The sequence below is a fragment of the Oncorhynchus mykiss genome, chromosome 12 (assembly GCF_013265735.2).
Source record: "Oncorhynchus mykiss isolate Arlee chromosome 12, USDA_OmykA_1.1, whole genome shotgun sequence".
Taxonomy (NCBI): Eukaryota; Metazoa; Chordata; class Actinopteri; order Salmoniformes; family Salmonidae; genus Oncorhynchus; species Oncorhynchus mykiss.
Window position 1 is genome coordinate 50,885,962 of NC_048576.1, and position 24,344 is coordinate 50,910,305.

General features: G+C 46.0%; 1 protein-coding gene across 9 annotated transcripts in view; it reads right to left on the reverse strand.

Moving 5' to 3' along the window:
• rapgef6 (Rap guanine nucleotide exchange factor (GEF) 6) overlaps nt 1-24,344 on the reverse strand; it is a 126,132-nt gene that overhangs the window by 60,322 nt on the left and 41,466 nt on the right. For 7 of the 9 annotated variants that reach the window (XM_036937738.1, XM_036937740.1, XM_036937743.1 and 4 more), the window contains 2 exons: nt 19,805-19,936; nt 17,207-17,224 (listed from right to left, as the gene is read on the reverse strand). In XM_036937738.1, the coding sequence (XP_036793633.1) occupies nt 17,207-17,224; nt 19,805-19,936 (150 nt within the window). Of the gene's footprint in view, nt 1-7,819; nt 8,700-17,206; nt 17,225-19,804; nt 19,937-24,344 lie in introns of those variants that run through there. The other 2 variants (XM_036937739.1, XM_036937746.1) reach the window with 2 other exon arrangements.

A 24,344-nucleotide genomic window follows, 5' to 3' on the forward strand; every position in this document is an offset into this window, starting at 1 on the left:
TATGGAGGATGCCTTCATGCATGGTTCTCATTATGCAAGGTGAGAGTAGCTTACAAAGTCAAAACAGGCACACGGTTTCTGCTACAGCACAACTACGACGCTCTAACTTTTTTGGGGGGAAAGTGAATGATGTGTCCAGATAGTTGATGTGGGGGAAAGTGAATGATGTGTCCAGATAGTTGATGTGGGGGAAAGTGAATGATGTGTCCAGATAGTTGATGTGGGGGAAAGTGAATGATGTGTGAATGATGTGTCCAGATAGTTGATGTGGGGGAAAGTGAATGATGTGTCCAGATAGTTGATGTGGGAGAAAGTGAATGATGTGTGAATGATGTGTCCAGATAGTTGATGTGGGGGAAAGTGAATGATGTGTCCAGATAGTTGATGTGGGGGAAAGTGAATGATGTGTCCAGATAGTTGATGTGGGGGAAAGTGAATGATGTGTCCAGATAGTTGATGTGGGGGAAAGTGAATGATGTGTGAATGATGTGTCCAGATAGTTGATGTGGGAGAAAGTGAATGATGTGTGAATGATGTGTCCAGATAGTTGATGTGGGGGAAAGTGAATGATGTGTCCAGATAGTTGATGTGGGGGAAAGTGAATGATGTGTCCAGATAGTTGATGTGGGGGAAAGTGAATGATGTGTCCAGATAGTTGATGTGGGGGAAAGTGAATGATGTGTCCAGATAGTTGATGTGGGGGAAAGTGAATGATGTGTCCAGATAGTTGATGTGGGGGAAAGTGAATGATGTGTGAATGATGTGTCCAGATAGTTGATGTAGGGGAAAGTGAATGATGTGTCCAGATAGTTGATGTGGGGGAAAGTGAATGATGTGTCCAGATAGTTGATGTGGGGGAAAGTGAATGATGTGTCCAGATAGTTGATGTGGGGGAAAGTGAATGATGTGTGAATGATGTGTCCAGATAGTTGATGTGGGGGAAAGTGAATGATGTGTCCAGATAGTTGATGTGGGAGAAAGTGAATGATGTGTGAATGATGTGTCCAGATAGTTGATGTGGGGGAAAGTGAATGATGTGTCCAGATAGTTGATGTGGGGGAAAGTGAATGATGTGTCCAGATAGTTGATGTGGGGGAAAGTGAATGATGTGTCCAGATAGTTGATGCGGGGGAAAGTGAATGATGTGTGAATGATGTGTCCAGATAGTTGATGTGGGGGAAAGTGAATGATGTGTCCAGATAGTTGATGTGGGGGAAAGTGAATGATGTGTGAATGATGTGTCCAGATAGTTGATGTAGGGGAAAGTGAATGATGTGTCCAGATAGTTGATGTGGGGGAAAGTGAATGATGTGTCCAGATAGTTGATGTGGGGGAAAGTGAATGATGTGTCCAGATAGTTGATGTGGGGGAAAGTGAATGATGTGTGAATGATGTGTCCAGATAGTTGATGTGGGGGAAAGTGAATGATGTGTCCAGATAGTTGATGTGGGAGAAAGTGAATGATGTGTGAATGATGTGTCCAGATAGTTGATGTGGGGGAAAGTGAATGATGTGTCCAGATAGTTGATGTGGGGGAAAGTGAATGATGTGTCCAGATAGTTGATGTGGGGGAAAGTGAATGATGTGTCCAGATAGTTGATGCGGGGGAAAGTGAATGATGTGTGAATGATGTGTCCAGATAGTTGATGTGGGGGAAAGTGAATGATGTGTCCAGATAGTTGATGTGGGGGAAAGTGAATGATGTGTCCAGATAGTTGATGTGGGGGAAAGTGAATGATGTGTGAATGATGTGTCCAGATAGTTGATGTGGGGGAAAGTGAATGATGTGTCCAGATAGTTGATGTGGGGGAAAGTGAATGATGTGTCCAGATAGTTGATGTGGGGGAAAGTGAATGTGTTGTCCAGATAGTTGATGTGGGGGAAAGTGAATGATGTGTCCAGATAGTTGATGTGGGGGAAAGTGAATGATGTGTGAATGATGTGTCCAGATAGTTGATGTGGGGGAAAGTGAATGTGTCGTCCAGATAGTTGATGTGGGGGAAAGTGAATGATGTGTCCAGATAGTTGATGTGGGGGAAAGTGAATGATGTGTGAATGATGTGTCCAGATAGTTGATGTGTGATTTTACTTGCTTTTGAGAAACTTACCCACCACCAATAGTTTCTCATTGCTCGTTCCACAGTATTTTTTAATTTTTTTTGTATTTTACCTTCATTTAACTAGGCAAGTCAGTTAAGAACAAATTCATATTTTCAATGACGGCCTAGGAACAGTGGGTTAACTGCCTGTTCAGGGGCAGAACGACAGATTTGTACCATGTCAGCTCGGGGGTTTGAACTTGCAACCTTTCAGGTTACTAGTCCAACGCTCTAACGACTCGGTTACTCTGCCGCCCCGGTATGGGGACCACAGAACACATGAACAAAGGCTCCAAAAACACCCATATACGAACTTTCGCACACGTGAAATTGTGTCAACGTTATCTGCTACATTATAGTCACTTTTGTTGGACTCGAGAGATTCATTTCCATGTCCGAGCATGCGTGGTTTCTACTTTCTCGTATCATAGTACAACATGCTATTTACATAAAAAGAGAGCGACTTGGTTCAAAACAGGTTAACTTGTCATTTAAGGTAGCCAAATGCCTCGTCATCTAATTAATGGCGTGCAAGAATGGATGGATGGAGATGCATAATTCGAAAAATACAATGTATTACAATAGATTAAAAAAAAATAAAAATGGACAATTCAGGCTAGTTTTTTTGTTGTTGTTACTTGAAGCATGTTAATATTCTACTGAAAACAGCAGACGGAGAGAAGCTATGGTCTGGGCTGGTAGACAGCTTTCTGTGTCCAGGGAGGTCTAGGGTGTCATCTGGACAGGAAGGCGATAAGGATCGATACGCCATGCATTAGGCTTTTCAATAGTTCCACGGCCAAAAACTCTAAAATGATCATAAAATATTCATGAAAACAAATATTTGCTATTCGGTCTTAATTTAAGATTAAAATTAGGCATTAGGTTAGCGGTGAGTGTTAAGGTTAGGTTTAACATTTGACTGTTCAGAAATGTAATTGAAGAAATAAAAAAGGCAGGGTTTCGCTGTAATTAGGACCGTGCATTAGGCCTCCGGCCCATCCCTCGTATATTACCATTCACAACAACTTTCTATGGATGTGTTCCCTTTGCACTTTGGGCAAATTTAGTAGCCTCGCAAAGCTGCCTGATCCCGCGAGCTTACACTGAATGTTGCTCCACAGATATCAGCAACATTCATGTAAGCTCGCCGGATCAGGTGGCTTTGCGAGGCTACAAAACTAGTCCACCATAGGGAATAGGGTGTTATTTTTGACACTCCTTATGTCTCTCTGCTGTGTGTGTTGTGAGACTGAAAAGGCCCTTTACTTTGAGTTCTTTATGGAAAGGCGTACGTCTGTCTGGGTTGTGAGAGAAAATATACACAGTGTACAAAACATTAGGAACACCTTTCCATGACACAGACTGACCAGGAGAATCCAGGTTGAAAGCTATGATCCCTTATTGATGTCACCTGTCAAAACCACTTCAATCAGTGTGGATGAACGGGAGGAGAAATAATGTTTTTTAAGCCTCGAGACAATTGAGACATGGAGTGTGTAAGTGTGCCATTCAGAGGGTGAATTGGCAAGACAAAAAAAAATGCAAGTGCCTTTGAACGGGGTACGGCAGCAAGTACAAGTTCAATGCGTATTCCTCTAGACACAAGTAACTATAAGGGTCAATCGATGTACAGTAATCAAGTATTTGTGAATTAGGCCTATCTTTTGCACATTGCAGCTTCACAATGAACTGCCATGTTATCGAAAATGATTAATTGTACCAAATAAGTATTTAACAATCTTCCAAGGCCAATACATCACAGCGGCAAAGATGTATATAGATTTTTCACATGTTGATTTCCAATACTTTCCCCCTCATCTAAAACTACCTAGAATAATCTTATAGAATACCTTGGATATGATCTAATGCTTCACATTGGACTTCATCCGTCCTGATAATAATAGAATATGATTGGATGAGAAGGTCCACATCCAGTGAGAGCCAGAGCCCGGTCTCATAGACTAGACGTAACCTAGTAAATGTAAATCCGGAACACTCAAATTAGTATGTGTTACATTTGGTATGGTTACCTAAGATAGACGGTTACTTAAGGCAAAAAAACGAAAGCAGGATAGTGGGTCGGGGGGTGGATGAGTGGGGCGTAAAACAGGAAACTTCTAGCGTCCCAAAAGGTTGCAAGTTCGAATCTCAACCCGGACAACTAACGTTTTAGCAACTTTGAAACGGTTTACTACTTTTTAGCTCCTTTCCAACCACTTAGCATGTTAGCTAACCCTTCTCCTAACCTTAACCATTTAACCTAACTCCTAAACGTAACCCTAGCCTGCTAGCTAACCCATGCCACCCAGCTAGAATTCGTAACATATCATACATTTCCGCAAATTCAGAACATATTGTACATTTTCGCAAATTCAGAACGTATAATATGAATTGTAATTCTTAACATACCATACAAAAAGGGGTGATGGACGTCTACATACCAAACGAAACGTAACATGTCATACTAGGCCACCTGTAGCACCCGATGTCACAGGAAGGCCAAAACGATAATCAAGGACAACAACCACCCGAGCCACTGCCTGTTCACCCTGCTATCACCCAGAAGTCGAGGTCAGTAGAGGTGCATCAAAGCTGGGACCGAGAGACTGAAAAACAGCTTCTATCTCCAGGCCACCAGACTGTTAAACAGCCATCAGTAGTACCTTAGAGGCTGCTGCCCTATATACATATAGACTTGTTATCACTTTAATATGGGAACATTGGACACTTTAATGTTTACATATTTTGCATTACTCATCTCATAAGTAAATACTGTATCTGAGTCTATGCCGCTCCAACATTGCTAGTCCAAATATTTATATATTCTTAATTCCATTCCTTTACTTTAGATGTGTGTATTGTTGTGAAATTGTTAGATATTACTTGTTAGATATTACTGCACTGTTGGAGCTAGAAGCACATGCATTTCACTACACCTGCAATAACATCTGCTAAACATGTGTATGTGACCAATATAATTGTATCTGATTTGAACGGAGTACCTTGGATTTACGTACAGAATAATACGAAATGCACTGAGACCAGGTCGGGCTGAGAGACAGTTACCCCACCAAGAGAGCCTGTCGATTGGGCACCCTCCCTGCCTGACTGCCCTGGATCCATTTCACTGCAGATATTTCTGCCCTCCGCTTCCATTACTATTCAAAGGGGCATCAATCCAAAGTTCTGCAAGCCCATTGATTGTGGAGGTAGCAAGACTAAGCACTCTGCACTTGAGCAGGGAAACACTCTCCCCTGAGGGAAGGAAAGGCATTCAGTGGCCAAGTAGATAGTAAACACCTCAACGCAGCAGAACAGAACAAGGCAACAAGCCTTATCAACCCGCTGACAGCTGTCCTGATCCCAGAGCAGAGCCGTCAACAGGGGACAATGGATGGACGCTAAAAGCTAACGCTCTCCAGGCTCCATTAATAACCCTCGACCCAAGGCTGCTCCCCAAATGGCACCCTATTCCCTATACAGTGCACCACGTCCGATCAGGGCCCATAGGGGACAGGCTGCCATTTTGGGACGCAGCACAAGTCACGGGAGATGTCCAGACGGAGATGGCCAATAGTAAACAGGAGGAGGCTTAAAGAATCAGGGGAGCAGCACCCCACAGCAGCAGCAGTCCCCATTACTGTGGCCCTGGCCTGAATTGTATGATTGGAGACCATTGACTCTGGTCCCTCGGGAACCCATCAAAACAAACTAGAGCCTTGGGCAGTCAGACCAGGAAGTTTACAGTGACACAGGGGGATGGAGACAGGCTTCACGGGGTTCAGGCCAGGGAAAACAGTGGGCCGGATATTGGCTTCTGTCATTTGAAGCCATCCATAGTGAATCAGTGTCACTTTCTAATTGCGTCGCTCACTTGTTAATCTTATTCCAATGTGTTTGAGTATTCATTAAGTCATGATCTGCTATGTCAATATTGAATACCAATGCTCCCGTTTGGAAGTAGCTAATTCATTCGCAATAGCATTCACATAGTAGTCTAATAAGTGAAAAGAGTTTGTCCAGCACTGCCACAGATGAGAAGGACGCCGGTAGATGAATGCTGGCAGTGACCATCTTGTTCAGAGGAAAAATGGAATGACATAACACAACCATTTCCCAACCACAGAACAGTAGATCGAAAGAGATGGGAGTCAATACCCCCGGACGGCCAACCGTAAGTGAGCGTCAGAAACTCGTGAATTCATCAGATTCCTCCTCAGCTCGGGCACAACACAAATGATCATGACCGTGTTGCTATTTCGGTCCATACTGTAGCTTCAGTTTAGTCTGGTGCTCGAGCTGATGGGCTTAAAGGGGAACTTCATTAACCTTTCTCCTCAGGTCCGCTCGTCTCATCAACGGCGGGCGGCACACGTCGACTCTCATTAGCCACGTCTTCAAACGGGCTGCTTCTCTTCTCATCTCAAACAGACGGATGACGGACTACATGGGAAGATGGGATGTGTGATCTCTTATCTCCTATCATAGATGTGTCTTAGTTAGCAGTAAAAGCCATTCAAAGTTATTTGATCAAAAAAGCAGCGGATAAGATACTTTATTAGGCCACACGAGTTGGAAATTTGTCTTCTGCGTTTTCCCAACCCCTTCCAAGACACACACACAAATGGTGTGTGCCTAAGGTAAAAATGTTTTTGACAACACCGCGCACAGAACTTGTGGTGGTTAGACCAAAATTAAAGGGCAAAGGCCTAACATGATCTACCCTTTCCATAAATCATAGACATTGATTTCTGAGCATTAGCTTGTGGTTTAGGCTATAGAGCCATTTATTCACTTCAATCAATGCAAACATTTAGTCAACCTTACGCTAATTCTGAAGAACAACAGAGCCTAAAAAGCTGATGTGTAGATCACAAATCCATTCAACCCAAAATGTCGAGAACCCATTTACTTGTTCAAAAGGACTTCAACGGAAAATGGAGTAACTTGGAAGGCAGACCTGGAGAGACAAGAGATTGGCATTAACGTGTCAACCATCTTCACACCCCTCCCTCATTAAGACAGTTTTCATAACGAAGACAACCATCTTCACACCCCTCCCTCATTAAGACAGTTCTCATAACGAAGACAAGCTTCTTGGAAGCTCTCAACACCAAGATGTCTGGTCCCTTGGCGACACTGTGATTTTACTGGCAGTCGTCTGTCAGGACGCCTGAGTAACCTGTGATTAGGGGCCGAGTCAGGCTGGATGGATGGACACCTTAGCACAGGAGAGAGACAGACAGCCCCCGGTCCTGCAGCTCAGGTGGGCAAAATGTTGTCAGACAGACGGTCAAGTAAGAGGAATAATCAACCAGCCCAGAACAGCCCAACCAGCATAGTGACAGAGCCATAGACACTCACTCGCATTTACCTTTCATGCTGTGCATTCCAAATTCAACCTCATCATGCATAGTGTAAAGACTCATTTCATCAGTCACACCATTCGAAATAGGACATGGGCTCAACCACACAAACCTGTCACTCGGTTAAAAAAAAAATAATTGCAGAATGCATTGTGAAATCTGAATGTCCAATTAATAAATACACGCCCATAATCTAAATAATGCATTTGAATTTATAGCAAAGCATGCATGAATAAATGAGAAAAGCAGCAGCTGTACAGTTCACACCTAAACGCAGAGCATCACACACACACACAGCATCCTAACCCAGCAGAGTGCGCTGGCCACAGAAGGGATTACGACATCGCTTACTTTGGAGGACCACGGCTGCAAGCAGTTGGCATAGCAACGGACAAGGAAAGCCATGTTCAGAGCGAGAGCAGGGAGGCAAAGTTTCCCCTTCCGACACCAAAAGACAGGGGGAAAAGGAAGAGGAGGAAAAGAAAGCAGAGGCCGATAAGACTGGAGGCTTCTTTCGAAGGGGGCGCAAGGAAATCGCCCCTGAAAGAGATCAAATCCTCAACGTTGTCCAAATGTCCTCGGGTGTTAGTTGTCAGTTTGCTATTGTTCATTCAGGTTCTGGCAGTGACTGTCACACGTCAATAAAAGAGGGAAGCCAATGCCAATGGCGAGAGAGGCATTTAGAGGATCACTAGTGACCCTCCACATTCAAATGAAGAAATGTATTTAAAAAGCTGGACTCAGAAACAATTATCCATTCGACATCTCCAGAGTGCTAAATGCATTAAATCCCAAAGACATAGCAGGTTGCATGGCCACAGCCTCAACGATCAGCGATCCTGCAAACTTGCTCAAGTTCAGACGTGCTGTAAAACTGTAGACAGGAGGATCCTTAGAGAGAAGTCAAAGGGTTGAGAAAAAGTAATTTAAAGTCCCTGGTAGTTTTCTTTCCATCTTTTCAACCCGTTTGTAACTATGGCTGACAGACGGCCTATTCTCCAGGGCAGAGCCAGCGGTGCCGTCACTAGTCAATAGTCCCAGAGAGAGAGAGACCACGAGCAGGACTTCCAGTCAGTCAGCATGCACTCATCTGTGTCTATTTCCCTCCTCACACCGCCTGGCTCACTGCAGCTCTCTTCCTCCCTCTCCAGCTCTCTCTGTCTGTAGCTCTCCGGCAGCACGTGTGTGTGCGCGCGCGTGCGTGCCGTCCGTCTCCAGAGGGGCCAGACTGCCTGCTCCCGTTCCCCAGCTCAGAGTGCACAGACCCAGGCTAGCGCAGACCCCCCCCCCCCCCCCGGAGAACCTCCCATCGATTTGACGGTTCACCGCAAAGAGCCAACGGCTAATAGGCGGAGGGAGGGAGGGGGGAGGGGAGCCCGGCTGAAAAAGAATGACATCACCTGGGCAGGGAGAGGGATGGGAGGAGGGATAGATGAGGGATAGATGGAGGGAGGAAGAGGAGGAGGGATAGATGGAGGGAGGAAGAGGAGGAGGGAGCGAGTGCCAGGGGGAAACTGCATTAGACCGATTGGCTGTCTAGCGGGAGTAGAGAGAGGTAGAGAACCGAGAGAGGGAGACTAGAAAGAAGAGGAGCATCTTTATTGATCAGGCAGCAACATAAAGCCTTGTGCATTCAGCCACCTCCACTCCTTTAAATAAATGGCGAAATAACTAAAGAGAGAGAAAAAAAAGCATAAATCACAGCACGTTATCTGAACACAGAACAGAGGGCGGCAGCACGCGTCTGCTAGGGAAATATGCTAATGCATTGCCTTTCACAAACGCTCCAAATCATGTGCCTGGTTGTGAAATAGGATTTGAAATCGAGTAGATGGCTTTGATTTTGCAGCACAGGCGTATTATCCCAGTTGCACTGTGAAGCACACTGAATTATACCTGGGCCAGAGACTGCGGTACCAAAACGAAATATGAGAAAATGTGTACTACTGAAAAGGAAGAGTACGAAACCCTTTCGCTGAAACAAAGAAACCCAAACCTATAAACAGCCACGACTCCCTTATGGAGAGCTGCAGAATGCAGCCGGCGGTGAGGGAGGAGGATGTGAAACTTTCTAAGTCATTAGGTTCTCTACTTCAGCCTGCTGTCGAGTAAATGTGTCCGTGTCGGAAAGTCTTCTCTCCCTGCACCACTGTGCTGAAGAGAGGAATAACTCAAGCCCGTTTCCCCCGCTCCGCGCGCTACCGCGTGCTGCTAAAGGATGACATCATTCTTTTAGAGAGCAGCCAATAGGAGGCCAGCACATAGAGCCTTTCTGGGAGCTCTGTCCGTAAAGAGGAGAGATGTTTTGCTTGGGGATCTCTCCCTCCACACCCACTCCTACCTGACCCCAGCCCCCCAGCGTGAATAAAATGACCTTTCATGTAATTGATTAGAAGTTGGTAGACGAAGGAGGGGAGGGAGGGAGACAGCGAGCGGGAGCGTGTGTGATGGTGAAAGCCAGCTGCAGCCTCGATCAGAATTGTGTGGGGGCTCTCCCCTCTTTTTTTCTTTTTTTTTAATACAGGAGGCACAAACACATCTCAGCAAACCCGGTTGTACCATCCACGACTCAAAACACAAAAACAAAGGGAGGCATTCTGCTAATCACTGAATTCCTCCTCAAACAGTCACAGAGGAACCTTGAGGAGTGCATTTTCATGCAAATCCTTCCAAACGCGCCACCACAAACAAACACAGTCATCAGTTGCATCTACTAACTGCTCTACTGACCAACAACAATTCACAGCCTTTTCTCATGATAAAAAAAAAAGAAAATGGCTCTGATTCTGAGGCAGTCAAGGCAGCAGAGAGAGTTCGGGCAGGATGTACATCCTATGTGTGTGTGTGTGTATAAGAGAGAGTAATGTGAACAGATAGGCCTAAGCCTAGCAAGATAATGAACAATACCAACATGTCCATGAGCTAAAAACTGCCAACGCAGGCAGGCAGCACCAAGGAGACATGATTGCATCATTCCACAGAACAGTCATCAGGGGACTTCAGTCAAACAACTGGTCTCCAGCTACAACAGCGCTGCTTGTGAACACTCCATTAGAGTATGTATTGAGAACCAGGAAGGAAGCTATATAAGTTTGCCAAATACATTTAAACTCAGTTTTTTACAATTCCTGACATTTAATCCTAGGTCAGTTAGGAAATGTCAGAATAATAGTAGAGGGAATTATTTATTTCAGCTTTTATTTCTTTCATCACGTTCCCAGCGGGTCAGAAGTTTACATACACTCAATTAGTATTTGGTAGCATTGCTTTTAAATTGTTTAACTTGGGTCAAATGTTTTGGGTAGCCTTCCACAAGCTTCCCACATTAAGTTGGGTGAATTTTGGCCCATTCCTCCTGACATAGCTGGTGTAACTGAGTCAGGTTTGTAGGCCTCCTTACTCACACATACTTTTTCAGTTCTGCCCACAAATGTTCTATAGGTGTGAGGTCAGGGCTTTGTGATGGCCACTCCAATACCTTGACTTTGTTGTCCTTAAGCCATTTTGCCACAACTTTGGAAGTATGCTTGGGTCATTATCCATTTGGAAGACCCATTTGCGAACAAGCTTTAACTTCCTGACTAATGTCTTGAGATGTTGCTTCAATAAATCCATGTAATTTTCCTCCCTCATGATGCCATCTATTTTGTGAAGTGCACCAGTCCCTCTTGCAGCAAAGCACCCCCACAACATGATGCTGCCACCCCCGTGCTTCACAGTTGGGATGGTGTTCTTCAGCTTGCAAGCCTCCCGCATTTTCCTCCAAACCTAACAATGGTCATGGTGGACAAACAGTTATATTTTTGTTTCATCAGAGGACATTTCTCCAAAAAGTGCAATCTTTGTCCCCATGTGTAGTTAGTTGCAAACCGTAGTCTGGCTTTTTGTATGGCGGTTATGGAGCAGTGGCTTCTTCCTTGCTGAGTGGCCTTTCAGGTTATGTCGATATAGAACTCGTTTTACTGTGGGTAAAGATACTTTTGTACCCGTTTCCTCCAGCATCTTCACAAGGTCCTTTGCTGTTGTTCTGGGATTGATTTGCACTTTTCACACCAAAGTACATTCATCTCTAGGAGACAGAACAAGTCCCTTCCTGAGCAGTATGATGGCTGCGTGGTCCCATGGTGTTTATACTTGTGTACTATTGTTTGTACGGATGAGCGTGGTACCTTCAGGCGTATGGAAATTGCTCCCAAGGATGAACTAGACTTGTGGAGGTCTACAATTTTATTTCCTGTGGTCTTGGCTGATTTCTTTTGATTTTCCCATGATGTCAAGCAAAGAGGCACTGAGTTTGAAGTTAAGCCTTGAAATACATCCACAGGTCCACCTCCAATTGACTCAAATGATGTCAATTAGCCTATCAGAAGCTTCTAAAGCCAAAACATAATTTTCTTGAATTTTCCAGGCTGTTTAAAGGCACAGTCAACTTAGTGTATGTAAACTTCTGACCCACTGGAATTGTGATACAGTGAATTATAAGTGAAATAATCTGTCTGTAAACAATTGTTGGAAAAATTACTTGTCATGCACAAAGTAGATGTCCTAAACGACTTGCCAAAACTATAGTTGATTAACAAGAAATTTGTGGAGTGGTTAAAAAAGCCAGTTTTAATGACTCCAACCTAAGTGGATGTAAACTTCCGACTTCAACTGTATACTGTACAATGGCCATCCCTGCTCTGATCAACAAGATTGTGATTCTAATTGGAATGTATAGAGTGTGTGGGCATCAGTGTGTGTGTGTGTTGGGATTTCTCCCATGGGACTCATTGTCCCTGCAGTGCTCAGGAGAATGACAGTGGCGAAACGGGATCCCTCGATATCCCTGAGCCATAGCAAGGCTCAGTGAACACTGAACAATAACACACACACACACACACCCCCGCTAGGCCGCCGCCGTCTGTGTGTGTGACCATCAAGCTGTGTTGGGTATACTATCACAGACAAACGTGTGTGTGTGTGGGGGGGGGGGGGGGGGCACCGGGCTTACATTCACAGCTAATCAGTTGTGCCCGGACAATTAGAATGTGTGAGCTGCCGAAAGCCCCTCCAGCCTGTTAAAAAAAAATGGCCAGCAAAGCAGAATGCTGAGTTCTGTGAAAAGCTGTACAACTTCCACACAGAGAACGTTTCTTTCTTTCTTCACCAGCCACTTGCATATATTTTGGACCACTGCCTATTTCATTAAATGCAACAACAACAAAAAAATCATGAATACAATTGGTTCTCCCCAACTAATCTTCCCCTACCAAATACCTCCTGCAACAGTGAACGCAGAAAGTTGCTATTCTAATAATTGGTGTTACACATTTATTTGTTTCCTTTTAAGAGCAGAAAAATGAAACATGTTGCCTTTGGTCTACAGCTCTTTATAGAATCCGTATGATACAAAATAATCCCACGCTTGAGATTCCAGACCACCGTTCCCTCAAATGATTTGGGGTACTGAGCAAATGTTGTTCTTGTGAGCGGAAACTTGATCGTTGTGAGAATTTTGTGCAACTTCCAGCGCGCGTGTACAGTGAGGCCCTACCCCTTAAAATTTTAGACAGTAGCCAATAGGCCATTGTGGTAATTTCTGCATAATGCAGACCTACCAACAAAACCAATAGAGCAAATCCCAGAACATTTTCACATGGAAATAGCTTGAATGAATGAAACTTCATTGTTATTATTATTATTATTATTATTATTATTATTATGTTTTTTCTCCCCAATTTCGTGGTATCCAATTGGTAGTTACAGTCTCATCGCTGCTACTCCCCTACGGACTCGGGAGAGGAGAAGGTCGAGAGCCGTGAGGCTTCTTGACACACTGCTTGTCTAACCCGGAAGCCAGCAGCACCAATGTGTCGGAAGAAAACACTGTACAACTGGAGTGGTTAGCGTGTCAGCGTGTACAGCGCCCGGCCTGCCACAGGAGTCACTAGAGCGCGATGGGATAAGGACCGGCTGGCCAAACCCTCCCCCTAACCCAGACGACGCTGGGACAATTGTGTGCCGCCCCATGGGTCACCCGGTCAAGGCTGGCTGCGACACAGCCCGGGATCGAACCCGGATCTGTAGAGATGCCTCAAGCACTGCAGTGCCTTAGACCACTGCGCCACTCGGGAGGCCCGTTTAGACATTATGAAGGGCTTGACATTAATTCATGATTTTTTACTTGGTCTATAACATGGGCCAAATAGGTAACTGTAAATTGCATTGTATTGTGTTGGATGACGCAAGAAACCACTTTACACAATAAAATCTCCTATTATTACCATACAGATAATTAGACAATGTAGCATATCACTCTGCGTATTGGCTTATTTGCATATTCAAGACTGTCTCAACATACAACACTGCCCCCTTTAATTAATACATACACTTTGTTTTACCTGACTGGCTTTTCAAAGACAGCTTGAAATGTAGCCTACAAGTTGCAGGAAGCAGTAACTCCCCACTGCTGACCTATACTTATCTATAATTGGGCTAATAACTCGCTAACTAGCAAAGAATGTCAACAAATGTGCACACGCACGGCTCTGAACAGAAAGACCGCTCATGGGCTACCCCCGCCAATAGAATTCTACTCTGTAGTACACCGTCTCTGCCTACCACAAAATCACCGTCTCAGTCTGGCAAAGTTAGAAGTGTGTTGGTTTTTGCATTGAAAAGGGTCTGATAGAACGTTGATTCGATCACAGAGAAAACGTTGATCTATACAGTGCAAACTAATGGGGCGAACTCGGCCAAGTTCAATGTCTTGCGTCTGTGAGCGGCCTGGCATTTCTTCTGCGTGGCAGTCCTGGAGGAAGTGCGCGGCCGCACACACGCGCAGCTTAGAGGGAACATTGGTCCAGACCACCAATATGCCCACGGTTTAAACAGGCAAGCCCCTTTGGCCATATGAATAGTTGATGAAGGCTCCATCACAATGCTTTCCTGCTCCACTACCCACACAAAGTGCTCCAGCAGACCGCTGTGCTGTGGTATGGTGTACTGTACTGGGTACCGTTCTCCGGCTTGGAGCCCACTTCTCTCCTGCAAAACAGGAATTCCTGCCTTTTAACAGGGCCTTTCCTTCCCACCCAGTCCCAGTAGGGAGAATAGGGAGATGAGAGGCAAGAGAGAGGAGGGAATAGAGGGAAGAGGGGGGAGGAGAAGAGAGTGAGGAGTAGAGGGAAGAGAGTGAGGAGGAGAGGGAAGAGAGGAGAAGGTGAGGGGGCAGTGAGAGGGGAAGAGGAGAGAGGAGGGAACGTGTTGCCTGTGTGTGAGCGTGCACGTCTTGGACTGGTGACCCCAGAAGCCCCATGGTAAAGTGCCTGCCTGGCTTGAGCAGAACAGTCCGGCTCCATAGCACTCCAAGTACTATGAAAATAAGAGCCTTCCCCTGGAGCTGGGGAGGAAAGGGGGGGGGGGGGGGGGGGGGGGGGCCTGGATCGTAGCCTGCGGTATCTTCTCAGGTCCCAGATCCACTCGCCCTGGTCTGCTTGTTCCCGCTGGTTTCACATGACACACTCTCTCCAGGGCTTTCACTTGCATATACCGGTAGTCAAAGTGGCTGGCCTGATAACAGTGTTTTACAGTGTTGTTGCTACAGCTGCTGTGCTCTTATTATGGAATATCAGAGCAGTTAATTACTGTGTTGTAAAAAAGCCTTGTAGTGTTTGTATAACGGTACATCAGCGCAGGCTGGTGTTGTGTGTTTGCCTGGTGTGCTGGGGCTGGGAGGCTGAGGGGTGGTGGCTGGGTGGAGGGGGGCTGGGAGGCTGAGGGGTGGTGGCTGGGTGGAGGGAAAAGACATGATAAATCACCCAGCAGCCTCAGGCCTCAATAAAGGGGGGGAGCATGGAAGTGAAAACCCCCAGAGGTCTCCTCTGCTCCCAACCCCCTCTTCCCCTTCCTCCTCTCACCGCCACACCACTGGCCAACATCCCAGCTCTATCCCTCACCCCAGGGGCCGTATGGCTCTGACAGAGGGGCACACTACGACCCCTGCCGCACGGGGGTTAAATGTGCATTTTGATAGGACGAGACGGGATAGCGCTAGATGGCGAGATGGAGCGAAGTGGACGTGTGCCACAACACGTCACATCCCAGAGAAGGTCACGGAGACTAGGGGGACAAGACAGAGAACATCATGCTCACCTCTAAAAGATGACACCAGGGTCTCTGTGACAGCAAGTGAGCAAGCAGCCATTTGCAGCACGACGCCATGAGACACATCCCAATGTCATCATGACCTACAGTATCTACAGAGCCCGGCGGAGATGTGGAGCTGACGTGTAAATTAGCACTGGGATCAGGGTACAGACAGACAGCCCTCTATGTAACGCAACCCAGCCAGCAGCGCACTGACTCATCTCTAATGGCTGAACACCTCAGACTCTGTGATGATCGGGAGACCGAAATACACAGAGATACAACATCCGCCGAGACCTGATGATTAGTCACTAACCAACTGAGTGACTAGCGCTGAAGCTACGCTAAAGCTAGGCTGCGTTCCAATAGCCGTGAATGTTTCCACACACGTAGATGCTAACGCTAGCTACGTGACTGGTGGAGGTGCTGGTGCCGGAGAGGTTAGAGGACAGGAAGGGTAAGAGGAAGAGAGGCACAGCCTGCAGCAGACGTCTTGCAGACTGACAGGAAGTGAAATACCGCAGACCGTTGACTAGCCTAGCGACCTGCTTCTGCTACTAGCTGGGTGTCACGCGCCAAGACAAAGCAGAGACGTGCAGATGAGTGATCATCTCTCTCCAACATGAATGTAGCCTAGTCATTCTATTCAGGCCAAGTTGAGACATTCATGGGTCAGTTACCGGGTAGACCAGGTCTCATATAAACGTAATGATCCATGTAATAGTGTCTTGGCTAGGAAAGCACTTAGTACATAATTCTGAAGGCCAGGTGAGGTGATGTGTCCTTTTAAGGCATTGTGTGTGTGTGTGTGTGTGTGTGTAATTGAGGAAGGCAATTGATGTCCTAATAAAGTGGGCCAACGGAGTCATCCTTCCGTTCATTCGTCAGCATCCGTATATTAAATCCCATGGTGCATCATGGTAGTAATGCACCTCAGGTCTCCAGGGGGCTTAGCCTGGAGGAGGGTGATATTTCTGGATCAATGACAGCCAATGTCAACAGCACATCATAGGGATACTCATCAATTAGGGCCACGGGTAGACACAACGACACCGCTTTTGTCTGGTATACACAACATAGCCTGACGGTCCAGTTTGTTGGCGCTTTAGCAAAGTTGTCTCAAAATATATCCTGGTGGACCTTACGGGTCCTTGAGGAGAAATTTGTTCAGCATGAGGAAAGACACCTACACACAAAGTTTCAAGTATCTAGGTCAATGTGGGCGTGTATGTGAGCGTGTAAGAAAGACATGCGTAGCATGTTTTTCCTCCTGTGTCGTACAACAGCTGATGAAACATTGTGTCAGTGTTATTTCCTGTCGCTGGTTGAAAACAATCTACAATGGATCATCTAAATCAGCAGGTTTTCAGAAGTTTTCGGGTTTTTCCCCTCCCACTCACAGACAATCCTAGCAAAATTCTTGATTGAGAAATAGTTATTTGCTAAAAAAAAAAAAAAAAGCTTTTGTGCCCATTTTAATAGAAAACTATGACAGGAAGGTACTTAATTGTTACCCAGAAATGACCTGATATGGATATAAAAACGTCTGCATTGGGGCCTTTAACAGTCACCGCCACACTCAGTGAAGAAGTCAAGCTTCCAACGTACCTGGTTATACGTATAATCCTAAAGGACGACCACAGCAAGCATCAGGGACGGAGAGGGAGAGATGGAGGGACGGAGAGAGAAAGACAAGACATCAGGAGGATCAACAGAGGACAAAAACACAACTTGAGTTAACTTATGACTTCACTGTTAAGCCATTGATCAGTTTGGCTCTGTGATCAGGTGGCTGGTGGTGGGAGGAAGGGAGGCTATGCTTAAGCCAGACTTTATTGACTTCCGCTGGACATCCTTCCGAGAAGGGCTGGGCTTCAACAATCCCAGCAGGAGAGGGGACGGGATGGCGCGGAGATGGGGACGTCGACCGCCTTGTCAGGGGGCGTGATGGAGCATGGGCCGGGGTGATTACTGAGAACAGCAACTGAAACACGGCAGTGCCTGCGCCCAGCGATACTATCAGCAGCATGAGGGAAACTCCCCCGACTGACAGGAGGGGAAAGCAGGGAGCTGACACACACAGATGCAGATGTATCACCCACACAGGTGTAACAGACACACAGAGACACAGAAACACACACACACACACACTCACTCATATGCTGCACTCACACGCAACACACACACACACACACACCCCCAACAGTTCACACACTACTTGTCAAACACAGTGTAAAGAATTCACACCCCTTGACTTTTTCCATTTTGTTACATTACAGCCTTATTCTAAAACCAATCTACACACAATACCCCATAATGACAAATCAAAAACAGGGTTTAAGAAATGTTTGAAAATGTATAAAATAAACATAAAAAATACCTTATTTACATAAGTATTCAGATCATTTGTATGAGACTCGAAATTGAGCTCAGGTGCATCCTGTTTGCATTGATCATCCTTGAGTTGTTTCTACAACTTCTACAAATGTACCTGTGGTAAATGAAATTGATTGGACATGATTTGGAAAGACACACACCTGTCTGTATAAGGTCCCACAGCTGACAGTGCATGTCAGAGCACAAACCAAGCCATGAGGTCGAAGGAATTGTCTGTAGAGCTGCGAGACAGGATTGTGTCTATGCACAGATCTGGGGAAGGGTACCAAAACATTTCTCCAGCGTTGAAGATCCCTAAGAACACAGTGGCCTCCATCATTCTTAAATGGAAGAAATTTGGAACCACCAAGACCTTTCCTAGAGCTGGCCGCCCGACTAAACTGAGCTATCGGGAGAGAAGAACCTTGATCAGAGAGGTGACCAAGAACCTGATGGTCACTCTGACAGGGCTCCAGAGTTCCTCTGTGGAGATGGTTGTCCTTCTGGAATGTTCTCCCATCTCTGCAGTACTCCACCAGTTAGGCCTTTATGGTAGAGTGGCCAGACGGAAGCCACTAATCAGTAAAAAGGCACATGACAGCCAGTATGGAGTTTGCCAAAAGGCACCTAAATGACTCTGACCATGAGAAACAACATTCTCTAGTCTGATGAAACCTAGATTGAACTCTTTGGCCTGAATGCCAAGCGCCACATCTGGAGGAAACCTGGCACCATCCCTACAGTGAAGCATGGTGGTGGCAGCATCATGCTGTGGGGATGTTTTTCAGCAGCAGGGACTGGGAGACTAGTCAGGATTGAGGCAAAGATGAACGGAGCAAAGTACAGGGAGATCCTTGCCGAAAACCTGCTCCACAGCGCTCAGGACCTCAGATTGGGGTGAAGGTTCACCTTCCAACAGGACAACGACCCTAAGCACACAGCCAAGTCCTTCAGTGGCCCAGCCAGAGCCCGGACTTGAAATTGATCATGGAGATCTTTGATCTTTGGAGACATCTGAAAATAGCTGTGCAGCAATGCTCCCCATCCAACCTGACAGATCTTGAGAGGATCTGCAGAGAAGAATGGGAGAAACTCCCCAAATACAGGTGTGCCAAGCTTGTAGCGTCATACCCAAGAAGACTCAAAGCTGTAATCATTGCCAAAGGTGCTTCAACAAAGTACTGAGTAAAGGGTCTGAATACTTATGTAAATGTGAAATATAAGTTTAATTGGAATAAATTAACGCAAATTTCAAAAAACTGTTTTGATGTGTCATTATGGGGTATTTTGTGTAGATTGATTAAATTGTGTAAAACAACATTTTAGAATAAGGCTGTAGCGTAAAAATGTGGAAAAGGTCAAGGGGTCTGAATACTTTCCGAAGGCACTGTACTTTCCTCACAGCACACACACACACACACACCATTTCATACTGACACGAATAGCAAGCAAGTCCCCTGCAGAACATGGAACAGGCGTTATAGAGCCGCGGTAGTTCAGCGTGGATTAAAATGTAGAATACAGGCATGAAATCAACACAAAAAATATTCCTACGTACGTATCCTGGAGACATTGGAAGCTGTGGACCAACATCTCAACCACAAACTGCTCTTAGACCTTTACCGATCACATAACAACCAGTACTTCGTTAAGCCGTCTGTTCAACCTTTATACATTCCACCACAGCAGTCAACTCTACTTACTCCACACAGAGAACTAAGTACACCGACACCTTGTCTTCCACAATGCTGTCAATGGTATCGTCCTGTCTGAGCCTAGTATACGTCCTTTAACTTCAGCAACTGTGATAGTGAGTAGGCTATACATTACCGTGGGCTCCTGGCCGTCAGTGATCAGTTCCCGCTCTCCCCGGGGGTTGACTTTGCGAAAGCGTCGGCGGGAACGTCTCTGGGACGCCTCCCTCTGCAACGCCCTCTCCTCGACCTCGCTGGCATTGTCCACCTGAAACACATGACCAAGCTGGGCCTCAGTGCTAGAGCTCTGGGTCGGGAGCACAGGGCCTCCACCACTACTAGACTGTCCCTGTTCTGACTGATCCCAGTTCTGACTGGCTGCTGGTTCTGAGATCTGATCCTGGATCAGGTCCTGTTCAGGCTCCTGGTTGAACATCCAGTTCTTCCACAGCACAGAGAGCCTGTGCAAGCGCAGCGTCATGGGGACGGCATCCACAAGACAGGCGAGAGAAGAGGCGAATATAGACGAGGACGGTATGAGGCGCTCGCTCTAGCTCTCTTCGAGGCTGTGACGAGAATAGCTCTAGTCATTCTGTCTCGGTCTGCTGTCTAGAGTCAGGAGGCTGTTGCTGTTGCTGTACAACAGAACTCACAGTGAGGCCACAGTTTCCTGCAGGAAACCGTCAATCTACAAATATCCTCTCCTAACAGAACAGAAAAAAAAGAAAAAAAAAAGATTCCGGCCATACAATTAATTCCTGAGCGCTTGTACTACTACGCTGTTGTTATTGCTGGGGAATTTATTTCCTTTTCACGTTATACACTGAGTGTACAAAACATTAGGAACGCACCGGTTTGTGTCAAGAACTGCAACGCTGCTGGGATTTTCATGCTCAACAGTTTCCCGTGTGTATCAAGAATGGTCCTCCACCAAAAGGACATCCAGCCAACTTGACAGCTGTGGGTAACATTGGAGTCAACATGGGCCAGCATCCCTGTGGGACGCTTTTAACATCTTGTAGAGTCCATGCCCCGAAGAATTGAAGCTGTTCTGAGGGAAAAAGGGGGTGCAACTAAATATTAGGAAGGTGTTCTTAATGTTTTGTACACTCGGTGTATAACCAAAGCTGAGCAAACAGTTTACATTTGTGAGGTGATTTGTGAAACGGATCTACCGGAAAACATTGAAACTATGAAAAAAAATGTAAGGAAGAATGCTTCTACTGTTCAAGAGTCACATATTTTAAGAGAGTATTTCCACTAGAACAACAACGCTTTTTTGACGGTCATAGTCATACGGTGGGGTTTTTACTTTTTCATATTTTTTTTAAAAGTCAGTGTTGTTTGAGAGGAGGCTTTACGAGGCCAGAGAGCGGGTTTATCGGGACAGTGGAGGAGCTGATGTAACCTTCCAGTTTCTGTGGTGTGTTTGTAAACCCATCAAATTCTGCTTGTTTGGACACAGAGAGGGCCAAATGCCACCGCCGACCTAGCTGGAGAAAAGAAAAGCGGGAGCCGGAAAAAAAAAAAACTTTAAAAACTCAGTTAACAGAAAACATCTGCACTCGTCTGAACAATGCTGGGCTCCCCCCCCCCCCCCCCAACTCCTCCCTCTCTCGCTTTCTCTTTCCTTCTCCGAGTCGTGAAATCCCTGCTCACGCAAACCAACTTTTCCCACTGTATTTTACGCATCACGGGTGGACAATTACGTACACAAGAACACGTTTTATCGCCGACTGTTTCCCTACGCTCAATTACTTAGATGACATTTCTAGTTCATATCGGAGTGGGTGAGCCTGGAGTAGAGTGGGATTGAGGAGGAGGATGCAGAGGAGGGTCAGAGTGGGGAGGGTAGTCTGCAATATACAAACCCAACCCAGAGAATGTGTGTGTGTGTGTGTGTGTCTTGGTGTACAGACTGCAGGGCTGTCATCTCTGTGAGCTCCAGTCATCCATCAGGATGTAATGAAACACATGATGGGCACAGAGGATGAGAAGAGATGGGAGAAGCATGACAAGGGTGTGGCCCCCGGACCCCTCTCCTCGGCACATCAGCTGGCCGGGACAGACGGTAGAGACTATATGCACACTGCTGACCTGCAAAACAACTAACCACAATCTGAAACTGACCCCTTAACCCCAACCAAAACCTTGAAAGGACAAGTCTGCCATTAATAACCAATTATTATGCTGTTAGTATTTATGCACTCCTGTAAGATTTGAAACGCATGTTTTATCGTTTTTAGCCATACTGCACAATTCCATGATTTTGTCATTTTGAAAAGCCTCCATTGCCCTCGTCTACAGCATACGCCGATTCCCAGGGTGCATTCCGTCTCCCATGATGCAATTCTCTGCCTAGTTAGCTTGCAGTTAGCTGTCAGGCCCAGACGTCTAAATATATTGCTCATGTCATAAGTTATGAGTGGACTTCGCATTACTTTTGGGTTGTAAATATATTATAATGCTTGCATGAACGTCTTGCTGAATAGATATGTTCATGTCATTATCACCAATCAACTGTAATACACCATTTATCTTTAGTTTTATGCAGCAACGCTCCCCCATCCAACCTGACAGAGCTTTAGATTTGTCATTATGGGGTATTGTGTGTAGATTGACTAGAGGGAAAAAAACAAGTTAATCCATTTTAGAATGAGGCTGTAATGTAACAAAATGTGGAAAAAGTCCAGGGGTCTGAATACTTTCTGAATGCACTGTACATTTTTCGAAGGAGTAAAGCTTTGCGTGTTGTGCCGCACACGGGACTCAAGCATTTTTCGGCTTTGTTTAGGCTACAGAGACAGGCATTAAAGGAGATAAATGGACTCTGACAATAGGCCTACATTAGAAGGCACGCTGTGTTGGGTGATGTGGTAAAGTCCGTTGTATTTTGAAAAGTTGACGGCGACAGCGTTGCGTTTATGTGGAGTTCCCATGTGCATGTTGTCGCGCGCGCAGGAGGCCCACGGCTGTTGTGTCCTGCTTGCTTGGCAGAGTTCGCAGAAAAGGTCAAACTGTCAACCCCGTGACCCAAATTGATCACATAAAATGTATACGTCGTATCTCACAATCGATTGGGCCTCCCGAATTTAGTACGTTGGCAGTGACAGAATGCTTATTTTTGGTCGTTGTAGATTTGCAGCATTCCAAAGTTCTATCTAGCGCTGTAGCGGGGGGGGGGGGGTGTATAACCCTGTGACCTAGCTCTCGCTCTACCTCCCTCTCCCTTAGTGAGACAGGTGCACACTTTGACAGCCAGTCCAGCACGAAGTCAGAGTTTTAGCCATGCTTTTTTCGGCAACGGACAGACAAGGCTTTTTCCTGCAGAGACCAGTCATGTGTGCTTGTGCGTGCGTGCGTTAGCCAGTAACACGCGTGTGCGACAGCAAGGGAGAGGAAAGCCCACACGTCAAGGCCGTGCTGGAAAAGCCTGGCCATTTAGCCTGTCACTAGAGATTAACAGAGAAACGGACCCCGCTTGTCACAGATACGAGGCGGAAAGATTTTCTGTCATGGTTGAAATGTACTGAATAACAACTCTAGGAGGGGTTGGTTTATGGAACAGCACATTCTGCTGTAATGAAAAACCAACCAGACTGAAAGCCTAACTGACTGAGCATCTCAACCTAACATTAAAACACTCTAAGGACTAATACCTGTAATAACACACATAGTAGTAAACAGAACGTCTCAACTCTGAACAGTGTTGTTCACCAAGAGTCTGTCAATGTGGAGAGATATTTCCTGCTTGGACCATTAACAAGTTATCTCCTGGATGGGCCGATCTCGGTGCGTGAACTACAAGGAAGCAAGCAAGGCAGGCAGGCAGGCAGGCAGAGTAAAATGCCAGACATCTCCAACGAGTCCAACCACTGGCCTGGCTGCGCAAATGACGTGAGCAGTTAGTCTGTGATAATTCCCCAGGACTCAATCAGCTAATTGGTTGGAATGTGAGTGATTTGACTGAGTGGTGCAGCAGCGTGAGTGAGGAGAGCGAACCAGAGTGAGTGAGTGAGTGAGTGAGTGAGTGAGTGAGTATGTGTTTGTGTGTGTGTCTGCGTGACTGTCTGTATTGGCTCAGGATCCCTCCATTACCTGTCCTGGAATATTAATGGGAACGAATGTCCTTTTCAGTCATGCAACATGGCTTCATTTGAACACACATGCAGTGGCTAAGCATTAGGCACGGCTAGGCTGTTCAGGAATGCACTGAGGCCACAATTGGGTGTGGGAATGATGCAAAACGCATGTCCATTAAAATAGTCAGTCATGTAAAGGTACACGATTGACACCTTTGTCAGTTTAGAACTCAAGTGATTATTCACCAATGACTTTGCTACGACGCCATCAATGAAGGGACCTTCCCAACATTCCCTGTCTCATTTCATTCTCTCTCTCTCTGCTGCCCGTGTGGACTGATCCAACAACACCCACAACACTGGCTGTGGTTATTAACAGTCCTACGGACGATAGGGTGAGGAAATGGCGTATAGGAACAACAAACAAACAAGCAGCTTACGTAATGCCCCCCCCCCACGTCCTCCCGGGCACAGGTAATCAGCCAGTCCATCTGCACACGGTGAAGACTTTCATTTCCCCCATCCCCCCATGCCCCTCCTCTAGTGGATGATAACCAGCAGACGGACAGAGGACCGAGACCAGCAGGCCAAATC